General features: G+C 42.2%; 1 protein-coding gene across 3 annotated transcripts in view; it reads left to right on the top strand.

Annotated features, from left to right (window-relative positions):
* CLPX (caseinolytic mitochondrial matrix peptidase chaperone subunit) overlaps window positions 1-12,611 on the top strand; it is a 37,764-nt gene that overhangs the window by 19,263 nt on the left and 5,890 nt on the right. For 2 of the 3 annotated variants that reach the window (XM_019503991.1, XM_019503989.1), the window contains 6 exons: window positions 72-231; window positions 6,484-6,660; window positions 8,720-8,884; window positions 9,139-9,227; window positions 10,675-10,839; window positions 11,608-11,907. In XM_019503991.1, the coding sequence (XP_019359536.1) occupies window positions 72-231; window positions 6,484-6,660; window positions 8,720-8,884; window positions 9,139-9,227; window positions 10,675-10,839; window positions 11,608-11,907 (1,056 nt within the window). Of the gene's footprint in view, window positions 1-71; window positions 232-3,085; window positions 3,128-6,483; window positions 6,661-8,719; window positions 8,885-9,138; window positions 9,228-10,674; window positions 10,840-11,607; window positions 11,908-12,611 lie in introns of all 3 variants that reach the window. The other variant, XM_019503990.1, reaches the window with a different exon arrangement.

Genomic DNA, 12,611 nt, shown 5'->3' with positions numbered 1-12,611 from the left:
CCGTGTAATGCTTTTAACTCTAACAGGTGATATGCAGGTGTTGTGGAAATTAAGAGAGAATTATTTTTCAGATTTATAACTACCTCGACAAGTATGTTGTTGGGCAGTCATTTGCCAAGAAAGTGCTTTCAGTTGCTGTGTACAATCATTACAAAAGAATCTACAACAATATTCCTGCTAACCTGAGACAGCAAGCAGAAGTTGAAAAGCAAGCTTCTTTAACACCTAGAGGTTCGTATAACGTTTCATATTTTTTGAACATATAAAATACCATCTCTTTTTTTCCTAGTGTTCATGCAATATCTAATAGTTGCATTTAAACCTTGTTTGAGTTCCGTGCTGTATTTCTTGTATAAAGAAGACTTAATTGTCCCATAAAAGACTATCAAGCAATTTAGGTCAAAATATTAGGTAAATATAAACCTTTTTGCAAAAGCTAGTATTATGAATGATTATGACTTGTTTAATATATGTCAGCAAAATAGGGTTTGCAACTATTTTTCTATATTTGCAGATATTTGTTTACTGCATGAAAACCCCAAAGCAAAATGGACTGGTCTGTCTTCATTGTCTAGGTGGAATGAAATGCAGGAAACAAAAGAACAACATAAATAGTATTCCTACTTAGTCTGCTTTTTATCAAGGGTTCAGTTAAAATCAGATTTTAAATTTTCTTAGTTGTGCTGTGTTGTGTTGTGTTTTTTGTTTAGCTATTTCAGTGACTCTCAACCTTTTTAGACTGAAGGAACGCCTCCACAGGTTTTTTTGAAGTTGACAGCACTCCTGATTTTGAGAGCCACTGTTATTCTACCTCAATGGCTCTCAACCCGGGTGTTGCCACAGCTGTGGCCAGGTAAAAGTGGCCTATGCACTTTACGCACAGCCAGACTGGGAAAAGCAGTGGCACGTGTGCACTCCTGATGCTGTTAGAGTTATCAGATAAACCTAAACCAGGCAGGAGTGTCTGCTCTTGCTACAGTCCTTCCTGGTCTGATCCTACATAGCGTCTCCTAGAAAGCAAGGTGTGCGGGGAAGGTGGAACTGCCCCACACGCCTCCCCCTGGGAGGGGGAGGGGATTCTGGACTGGGAATGATTGAGGCAAAAGCAGGCACCTCTTGCTTGCCTGGGGCTTATCAGACCATTCTTATTGGGCAGGAGAGCATGTGTGCGCAATCACAGCCTTGCTTTCTAGTCTTGCTGTGCACTAGGGCTGTGCAAAGCTTTGGTCCCTGATTTGATTCAGCAGAGGTTTAGCCTGATGTGGTGGCCAAATCCAAATCAAATTGGAGGACCCTTTAATCTCTTCAAATTGAATTGGAACCCTCTGAATTGATTTGGAAAGTTTTGGACATAGACACAGCTTTAAATGTTTTTTTTCTACATACCTTGAGGTACCAGCGGCTCGTGAATGCTGCAGTGCTGGGGCATGGAGTGGCCCACAGGAGTGCAGGGGGTTCCCCAGTGTGCTCGGCAGCAGACCCAGAAGTGGACCAGAAGCACTTCCAGTCCACTTCTGGGTGCTCTAGGGAACGCACTGTGGGGCCCTCTCGTGCCCTTCTGGCTCAGCGATTTGGTGTCTTCTGGGTCACGACCGATTGCTGAGCCGGGGAGGTGTGTGTGTGGGGGGGCCCCAGTATGCTCCCCAGCGATGCTGGAAGTGGACCGGAATTACTTCTGGTCCAGTTCCGGGTTCACTGCCAAGCACGTGGTGGGGGGGTGTGCTCCCGTGGGATGCTCCATCTGCCCCAGCATCACAGCATTCACAAGCTGTGCCTGGTATCTTGAGGTATGTAGAAAAAAAATGTAAAGCTGCGTCTGTGGTCGAATCGCTGAGTCTCCGAATCAGCATTGAGTCTTCAGATTAGAATTCAGCTGAATCGAAGTAGGGACAGTGATGTGAATCGACGAATTGAATTGCTGCCCCTGATTTGGGCCAAATCTGGATCGAATATGGCCCATTTCACACACCCCTACTGTGCACGTGGCACACAGTGCACTGTTATCTAGTCAGGTAACCCCGGTTGAGAACCACTGAGTTATCTTTGTGTGCTGCAAATCCCTCACTGTATGTACATTTTTTTGCTATTTATTTGGATAAGCTGTACATTTTTATAGCACTAATTTGTATTCGATAACTTGTTTTAAATAGCATCTCTGTCGGCACGCTTTTTTCAGGTGAAAACATTTTATTTTATAAACATGAGCCACCTATAAACTTTTTCTTGCTAATCTGCTTTACTACTTCATAATTAGTCTACTTAAACTATATTCTGTGCACTATAACCTGGTGAATAATTGACTGTACCTTTGCTCCCACATCAACAGTATCTGTTCAGTCATTTTAATATTAAATATCCAGCAAGCTTAAATGAGATTACTTGTTGGTAGTACTTTGGCTGCACAATATTTATGCAGTCATATCAGTTTACTTTATTTTTAGAAGTAGGATTGCTGTACTGTAGTTGGTTTATAAGGAGTTTCAATTTGACTTAAAATCTTAAGTGTTATGCTGAGTACAAAGAAATACTGCTTTTAATAACAACTTTCATTTTTTGCATTTATCTCAGCTATTTCTAATTTTTAATTGAAGAAACCACAAACAGTAGTACTTGCACTGAGGCTGCTGTGGTGGTGGTCTCAGAGTGGCTATTGTATAGGACACTCGACAGAAGCAGAATAAAGACAAAGAGCATACAACAAATTACAACCTTTTTTGTACAAATACAACATGTTGTAGCTGATAATCCTTTGAAGTAACCCTCTAAAATTACTTCACCTATGCTAAACTAAATATTACAGTGCTTTATTTTAAGTCAAGTTTATGGTGTGGATTTGTTGCTAAAAGTATCTTATTTCAAGATTTTGGGGGATCTTAATACAGTAAATTAAGATCATTATTGTATTGAATAGGCAGCCTGCTGTAATTTTATATGGGGCTGAGTATTAGAATGGAATAAAAGCTAGAATTCACATGGGGATTTCTTGCTAGAAATATATTTGTTACACCATGATGAAGTGTATTCAGAAGAGGGCAAGAGGTGGAGCATTTATAATCTTTATATTACTGTTTTCATCCTCTCTTAGAATTAGAAATAAGAAGACGGGAGGATGAGTACAGATTTACAAGTAAGTGAACTCTCCTCGTGTCCTCCTCTGCAATATTTACCCTTTGAAATTAACATTAAAACATGGTTTTTGTGATGATTTGATTGAAATTACTGGCCAGATTTTACTCGATTTACTCCCAGAAGTAGTTCATTGACTGCTTTAACGATGTCTGTGACTGAGGTAACCACGGTTTCTAATCCTAGGTGGACGGCAGGTAAAGTTTACCTGCTGCTTTCTAAAGATACCTTACATAAGCATTTGTATTTTTTTAAATGATAAAACTAATGAAAGCTGAGACTTATTTACTCAAAATTGAGGTATTTGAACTCTATGAATTTCTGCTACCATCTATGTGAGGCTAAGGGAAATGTAAATCATTACCTTGTAGGTAATGCCTTGTGTCAGCTTTTGTCAACATTAACCAGGCAAGGTTTGATATGTAGGTTTGCCGTGTTGTGTTTGTACTCTGACAGTCAGGACAGCTTTGTCCGTCTTACTGACACTTGTACACGTTTGCATAGTTCTCAAGAGGCTTTTCTCCCTAACCTGAAGTGTACTGTAAAGCTGGCTTCTTTAATTTCATATGCTACCTGTGACCAGTAATCGGGCTTCTGCAGACCAGTTCATAAATTAATTCACATCTGTTCAATTCCATCATCTTAAATTTCAAAATCCTGCACTGCAATTAGAGTTAAAATTATGTTGATGGGTGAGTGTGAATAAAATCCAGCACTGTATTACTAAGGAATAAAGAAATGTGTTTAAAAAAAAAAATAAACCAAACAAATAAAATCCCCACCCCCAAACCTCCCCTTACATTACCATTAAATGTACCCAGGTTTCAGAACTGTTGTTATGGGATAGTTTTGTATAGTCACTTTTCACAGCATAACTGGATTTTGTACATATTAGTGTTGGCCAATTTTACATTTGCCTTTATACCTTACTTATTGTCCTACCTATGTACTTTTATTTTCCTTTTTTCATATAAAGCAGGGTACTTTATGTATATGTGAGACCTGGATGTTTCTAATTGGCTTGCTTTAAATTTAGAATGTTTTAGATGAGTGCCTACAGCATTGCTGTTTGTGCTTGGAAATCTCTTCAAACTTTTAAAAATGTGTGCGCGGAAACATAAGTAAATGCAAATCCTCTTTTGCAATGTGTATGCCAGCTACATTTGTTTGAATCTGTATGTATTTTCTTAGACAATTACAGGTTTGAAGAACAAAACTATAAAACTGGGTGGGCAAAATATGGCCCACGGGTGGGATCCAGCCTGCCAATTGACTGTATCGAGCCCACGGTTGCCTCTGCAGTGCTCCACACAGGCCCGAGTCCTCTCTGGGGCAGCCTGCACCACATTCTGGCCTGTACCCACCAAAGACACCGCCCTGGCCCTGCCCAGTATGTACAGCTTTCTGGTGGGGGTGCTCCTGCTGCTGCTGCTACAGCCACCCAGGTACTGCTCGGCTCCCCCCAACTCCAGTGGCTCCTTCTGCTCCTGCTGTGCCACTCCTGCCAGGCAGGGCAGAAGCTGCAGCCAGACAGGTCCTTCCCCAGTGTGTGGGGCTCTAGCTCCAGCTGCCTTCCACCCCCTTGGCTGCTTGGCACGATGAGCAGCCACCTGTGGGCAGCCAAGGGGGTGGAAGGCAGCTGGAGTGGCACAGCAGGAGCAGGGGGAGGACGAGCCTCTAGAGGTGGGGAGAAACCGAGCAGCACCCAGACAGCAGTGGAAGCAGCCCCATCAGGAAGCTATGCATGCTGACCAGGCCAGGGCAGTTCTGTTGGTCAGTGTGGACAGGAGTGTGGCGTGGGTTCCTCAGGGGGAGCAGGCATGGCTTCGCCTCATGCAGAGCATCATGGGCCGGATGGGAGCAGAATGGGGGGTGGAATGCACCTCCTTGCCCTGCTCCACTCTGCTGCATGTGTGCCTCCCTCCCCCTCCCCTGGTTGGCTTCCTGGACCTAGTGCATGGGCAGCCCCCCTACACGCGCACACCCATCCTCCCACAACACCCACGTGCACACACCCACCCACACATGCACACCCTCCCTCCGCAAAATATGTAAGAATAAATTTTATATTTTGGGCTATTATGCAATTGCATCTATATACACTATTCAAAAAAACATAAATCAGGACCACAATTATTTTTTTAAATAAAAAAATTAGAATAGTGCAGGGGTTGGCAGAATATGGCCCATGGGCCAGTTCTGACTCACAGAAGGACTTGGCAGCCCGCAGCGAGCCCTTGGTCTTGCCTGGCTCAGGGGCCGTCTGGCTCCTGCTGCATCCTGCCACCCCCAGATGCACAGCGGGGCTGGGGTGGCTCTGTGTCCAGACTTCATTTCTCAGCAGTTCTAGCAGTGGTGGCCCTATCCAGCTGCTGCTGCCACTGGTCCTAACTCCGTGGAGACCAGCCAGGATCTGTGTGGGCAGGGTCTGAGTGCCAGGCTGAGTACATAACCCAGTCCCTGGCCTGTCTTGCACAGGTGGTTGGGTTCCCTGCAGTGCCTGACCTGCCCATGATGAGTTATGGTGGAGGCTGGGCAGAAGCTGCTGCTCGATGAGGGAAAGAAGTGGGGCCTGGTGGCAGGTGCAGCCACCTATCCCTCACTGCTGCTGGGCCCTTGCTGCTGCCACCGCCTGGAGACCACACTGGGCCTCTTCCCTGATGCCGCCTCTGGGCTGCCTCGCACCCAGCAGGGCAGTGGCAGTGGGAAGGAGAGCCCCAGCATAACTCCCAGGTGGCAGCAGTGAGAAGGGCCTGGCAACAGCAAAGGGGGAGGTGGGTGTGCCTGCCCCTGGGGCCTGTTTTTTTCCCACTCGGGGTAGAAGTTTCTGTTTGGCTGTTACCACTCACTGTGGCTGCAGTGGGTGGGTCTGGAGCAGGCGCTGCAAGGACCCTGACCCCCTACGTGCGGTGGGTTGAGGCCGGGGCTGTGCACTGGTGGCAGCAGGGAGGGAGAGCCCTGGTGCAGGCTTTGGGTGGCCACAGCAAGAAGGCCCCTGCAGCAGGAAGGGGGAGGCAGCCGTGCTCACTGCTGGGCCCTGCTTTTTTCCCTGCACCAAGCAGTAGCTTCTGCTGAGCCACCCAAATAATTGCCCACCCCTAGTATAGTAGATGTTTGACTTGTTTTAGCTATGAATGGTTAAAATGATATCTTCTGAAAGATTTTGTGTGTGACCCTCAACAACTCACCAAAACTCGTTAAGTGGCTTGCCAGCCAAAATAGTTGCCCACCCCTGCTCTAAAAGATTACAAGAAATCTCAGTTAAAAACTTAATTACATATGCAACAGTTGTGCCAGATACCCTGCCAGTTCACATTAAACCTGGTTCTCCAACAATGGTCCTGTTGTTCATTTCAGAACTGCTGCAGATTGCTGGAATCAGTCCACATGGTAATGCTTTAGGAGCATCAATGCAACAGCAAGTGAATCAGCAGATGCCTCAGGAGAAACGTGGAGGCGAAGTACTAGATTCAACCCATGATGACATAAAGCTTGAAAAAAGTAATATTTTGCTGCTTGGACCAACTGGGTCAGGTGTGTAATGGAACGTTTGTATAGATTCCAAGTCCTCTATGGTACACATTAGTATTTGCTGATGTATAGGATTGATGTAGATAATATATTTGAGGATATTTTTGTTACCAGTTGTAAATAAAAGCATGGCATGTGACTAAAAGCAGAGAAATGCAAGTAATCTATTTAAACTGAGAAAGTTGAAGGGAAGAGCTGTTACAAAAGAAATCTTGCCAATCCTGCCTTTTGACGAGCGGGTCTCAACCACAGTTTTCAGTTGCATGCAATTCCTTTCTCCAAAGCATGAGACTTCCTAAGAAATAGAGAGCCTAAGGTGTGTAGAAGTATGAGTAAGATGCATCCCATTTGATCACTCCTAAAGACAAAAATCACGGAGCATTTTAGCCTTTAGTCACCCAATTTTGTGTGTGCGTGTTTGTGTGTGAGGGGGTGCCTTAGCTAATTTTGTTGCTTTGGCATCTTGATTGCTGTATGATATCCAATGCAGATTTCTAGTAGTATTTTACAACTAGGACATAAGCATGTTAAAGCAATGTGTTGAGGTGTTCCAACGATCTGAAAATCTCATTGCAGGTTTCCGTTAACTAAAATAACATTTGGTAGCACTTTAGTATCTGCCTTTTTGATAAGATGTGGTGGATTGCTATGAACTAATATCTATTGGCAGAATGAGTTACTGTTCTTGAAAGACAAATATATATATATGGAGTTTTCCCCCTCCTCCCCATATTCACACAGCTCATAGGATTAACACAGAGAGTAAGGCTGGAACGGACCTCAAGAAGTCATCTCATTCCAGCCCTCTGTCTGAGGCAGGCTCATCCTATATAAACCATCATATACAATTCCAGTTTTGTGCTTGAAGGCTAATCCCCAACCCCCATCAAAATGCTGAAAAGCTTGGGTTTGTCTACAAGGAACTTCCTTGTCTTGTCCTAGACTGGAAACCTGCATGTAGGTAAATTGACAAATGAAAGCCAGCTCTGTTATGAAGCTCCTTTTGTAGAGGGCAATAATGTAGCTGGTTTTCACTGAAAATTAAGGCTTATCTATTAACTGCCTTCAGTTAATTCATTTATGGACCAGAAGTCTGGAAACTTTTCATTTAACATGGGGTTTTGAGAATGACCTCCTTGTCACCAGACTGTATTCACATGGGCATCAGTGAATAGCCAGATTAGACCTTTACGTAATGTATTTCGATATGCCGCAAGCATAGCATGAGTTCCCTGTGTCAAGAAATGTTAGTCTAGCATAGTTCTTTTGGGCAGCTGTGGCTAAATATTAGGAAAGATAGAAGGAAGTAAAAATGGAAGGCACGTAATAAGCAACAAATTAGCTGTTTTAGCCTGAGTCACAGTAAAGGTGAACTGAAACAATTTGCTGTAAGTTGAAGCATACATAAAACAAACTGAAATTAGTTTTACATTACTGTAATACAGTTAATATAGCAAACACAACTAGATTATATTACAGCTCTCTCCTTTCCAACTGCCAGATTTTAAGTCTCTTTGAACTAACTAGTTTTCTGCAAAATTAAAAATGCATTCCATACAATAAATTATTTCATGCAACAAAGAACCTTGACTGTAATCATCAAGCTGCAAGGTAGAAAGTATCCCTGTAATGTGTCCCTGTAGTGTGCATCTGCAAATCGTATTTTCAGATATTAACAAATGAGTGCCAATATTTTATTTAAAACTCTAGAACTCTTGGCTTGGTGAGGATACCTTTTATTAGACCAACTAAGAAGTTCTGCAATTTCTTAGTTGGTCTAATAAAAGGTGCCATCTCTGAACCATGTTTTAGAGACAGCTTTGAGCATGTGGATAAAATGTCATTAAAATATTCAGTTTGCTGGGGACCAAAGTTGATAGCACATGCTATTTTAGAACAGACCTATCTAAAATAATTATCGATGGAATTATGAACGTTAATTGTCTAATGACGAATGATGGTTCTGGAAGGAGAATACTTGTGGTTTTGTATATTGCCGCAGGATTTTTACAAATATTACAAAACAAGTTGTGTAAATATACGTGTGTTGGTTTTCTCCTAGGCAAAACCCTGCTGGCTCAGACCTTAGCTAAATGCCTTGATGTACCTTTCGCTATCTGTGATTGTACTACCTTGACTCAAGCTGGCTACGTTGGTGAAGACATTGAATCTGTCATTGCAAAGCTACTGCAGGATGCCAACTATAATGTAGAAAAAGCCCAGCAAGGTAAACTTGAGCCACGTGACTTCAGAAGCTCTGAGTAAACAGTTTGAAACTTAGCAAACCTTTCAAAAGTTTATGAACAGATGTAACAGGTTATTTGTTTCATGTCATCTAGCAAGTTGCTGAAGTAATGTTCAGCAATCTGTTACATTGCTTTAGCAACCTGTTCTCTTTAAGACTGCATTCATCTGAGTGCATAGGTTATATTTCTCTCTCCCAGAGAGAGCCTTCCTTAATTGCATTTTCTATAACTGTAGGAATTGTTTTTCTGGATGAAGTAGATAAGATTGGCAGTGTGCCAGGCATTCATCAGTTACGGGATGTAGGAGGAGAAGGCGTTCAGCAAGTAAGTACTTCATCCTTGTGGAACACTTCACCCATCAAGTCTCAGATCGTGTCTAAGTTTATAGATGCATATTTCATTAGCTTCTTCATTTTTAAACCCAGAGCACTTCAGTTACTATTCCACCACCCTTCTCTACCCTTTCTTTTCCCCCTAAAAAAGACCTGGATGAAACATGCAAGAGGCAAGATGCTTTTGTGGGTGGTCTCTTTCGTCGGACCCACTGTACAGTTAGAATAGACTTAGACAAACTTCTGGCTATCAGCACCCTTTCTCTGGTCTCAGATGAAATAATTTTGTCAGAAGGCATTCTTACTTGCTTTCAGCTGAAAGGTTAGATAAACTGGACAACAGTAGCTAATTTTTTCACTTTATTTAAATCCCTAAAGTCATTAAAAGTTCACGGACAAGTGAAAAATATTTAGAAATACCTTTGCTTATGTGGGAAAGAGCATGTGAGAGGTTGAAAGACCTAGATTGTGTTTCTGCTTCTCCCAGCATTTGGCCTTGGGTGAATTACTTGCAACTTATTAATTCCACTGAAGTAATGAAGGACCAAGTTACAAGAAAAAAAACGTCAGGACTCCATTATATACTTCAGCCCAGGGGCCAGATGGTCTTTAAACAGGATATTTGTTTTGGTGGTTCCTGCTTCACATTTGACATAGAATAAAAAAAATGACTGCAGTGAAATTACTGTCTTTCTGCCTAGAGCGGGGGGGCTGGACCCGATGATCTGTGAGGTCCCTTCCAGCTCTTTAAAAATCTATGAATCTATAAAATTTTATGTAGACCTGAAAAGAACCATACTGGCCTAATTCTCTTATTTGCATGTGGCCAAACCTTACTTTCATCAGTGTACGGCCACAAAAAATTAATTTTGTTACTTGAAGGAAGATTCTACCATCGAATATGGAAAATTTGATTTCTAAACTCCCTTCTTCTGTAGAAATGCAAAATAATTATAGTAATCCTTAATATCTTTATAGGATGTATGTTTTGCTGCTTTGGAATACAGTATTGATCCAGGCAAGCATCTTGCTTAGCCCTCTGGCACTTGATATTATTTGCATTGTGAGCCAAATCCAGCTTGCCCCAATTGTGTACTCAGTCACTGAATCCAGTGCGAGTAAGATGAGTGGCATTTGGTACACATTCTAGTTGAAAGTCACATCTAGACTATAAACTTACTTTGCCAGTGAGTAGTATCCTCATCCAGGCTATTCTGTTCCATACGTGTTAATACACACACGAGGAGCAGCGTAGGTGTCATGGTGCAGTGTTGCAGATAGTTAACAGCTTAACTTCTGGCAGTGTTAATTAGCCTGTATCAGTGCTCAGACATAGCTGGGTTGCTTCCAGGCTGGGAGGTGGTGCTAAGAAGACTGCCCGTCACATAAGTGTGCAGATTCTTTATTTAATTCCTTGTATTGACTGTGTTCCTTCCTAGGGCTTGTTAAAGTTACTGGAAGGTACAATCGTAAATGTTCCAGAAAAGAATTCTCGTAAGCTGCGTGGTGAAACGGTGCAGGTTGATACAACGAATGTCCTCTTTGTAGCTTCTGGTGCTTTTAATGGTCTGGACAGAATTATCAGCAGGAGAAAAAATGAAAAGGTGAGGATGCATGGTTTTAAAATAGCTCTTTTTGGTACCTCTTGGTAGCAGCTTTTAGGACTGGCATAGGGCAAATTGTATCTGCAGATTCCATTTTCTCTGTGCCTCAAACTGAATTCTGATATGAAGAGAGCTAAGTTTGAGGGGAAAAAAATCTGCCTTATTTGTTAAGTGGCATACCTGTGTGAAACTCAGTTCTGCATGTGATGGTAGGGCTTCAGTGGAGGAAATCCATTGAAAAAAGTTTGAAACTGAAAACAAACATTGGAAAAACTAGGGGAAACTTTTCCTGTTTTACGTGAGTGCCAGCAGCTTCACTTGTAATATCTGTTGGCCAAACAGACCGTGGCTATTATTTGTAATGTTTAGGTGAACAGAAAAAAATACTAGTTCAATTTCAACTTCTAGATCAGTAATTGGATATGTATAAGCTTCCTCTTTCTGGATGACATAATCAGCCTACCTAGGGCTTCTGGTAGGAGGAAGTTGAGTTGCTTTTGTTTTCAGTAGGGGAGATATCTAATGATAAGTTTGGAACTACTGCATATTTGGAAAGCTGTAGATTTTTTTTTTTTTGTGTAGCTAGTGTTTTTGACTGGGGTTTCATATAGATTTGGCTTAACTTTGTATTAACTTAGCTTCAAGAACGTATGGAGGTTGCAAGTAGATTATTTCAGCATGTGGTGTTGCAGATGATGCATGTTTTGCATGTGTAGCAAATCTTAGCTATCTAACAAGCCACAAATATGTGTGATGTCTGTTTTGCAGTATCTTGGTTTTGGGACACCCTCTAATTTGGGGAAGGGCAGAAGGGCTGCAGCAGCAGCTGACCTTGCTAACATAAGTGGGGAGACAGATGCACAACAAGACATTGAAGAAAAGGATCGCTTATTGCGCCATGTTGAAGCTCGAGATCTCATTGAATTTGGCATGATTCCAGAGTTTGTGGGACGTTTGCCCGTGGTGGTTCCTTTGCACAGCCTAGATGAAAAAACACTCGTGCGGATTCTTACTGAGCCACGAAATGCGGTGGTTCCTCAGTACCAGGCATTATTCAGCATGGATAAGGTGTGATTTTTGTCTTATTCTTTGACCTCTCTTCAGTACTTGTCTATATTAATGTCTGCTCTATGGCTAAAGAAAAGAGTCATCCCTTTGTTCAGAGGTAAGTAATTGGAGTTGTGTAAATGCATACTTGCTGGAGGATGTTTTTGTTCATTGAGACTGAATGATCGCAAGTAGATTCAGCTTGATGGAAGATTCTGTAATCTTGCTGTGAACTGCTTGCTGACTCCTCTGTTCTAATGTCAGATTCAGTGAGTTTTGAGCAGTTTTTATTTTTATCTCATGGCAAAGCAACATACGCTGCATAAAGGAAGCTGGAGGCTGCCACCAGTTGTTTTCCTGCCAGGAAATGAAGACTCCAAGATATAAGGAGTTGAGCAAGACCTTATTGCATGAATTGCATTTTCCTTAAATATAGTGATCAGATGACATAAAGAATGTGTAAATACTTACTCTTTTTCCCCCCTGTCTTCTGACCTCTGTATTATAATTTGCCAATTGTGTTTCCTAATTTCTCGTGAGAGAGATACGGAAATTCAGCAAATGCCCACGTGGACTGGTTTGACCAAACATACAGCAAACCTTTTGACATTATTTTGCTAGCTAGGTGTGTAATTTGTTCGGTTTTGATTCAAGTTAGCTTTGAAACCTTGAGTCCAGGAATCTAAAGGTATAAGATGGGGGGGGGGGGGTGTTTTTTTTCCTTT

The sequence above is a fragment of the Gavialis gangeticus genome, unplaced genomic scaffold, assembly GCF_001723915.1.
Source record: "Gavialis gangeticus isolate Ggan-Ray unplaced genomic scaffold, GavGan_comp1, whole genome shotgun sequence".
NCBI classification, from domain to species: Eukaryota; Metazoa; Chordata; order Crocodylia; family Gavialidae; genus Gavialis; species Gavialis gangeticus.
This window is presented reverse-complemented; position numbering and strand designations above follow the sequence as displayed.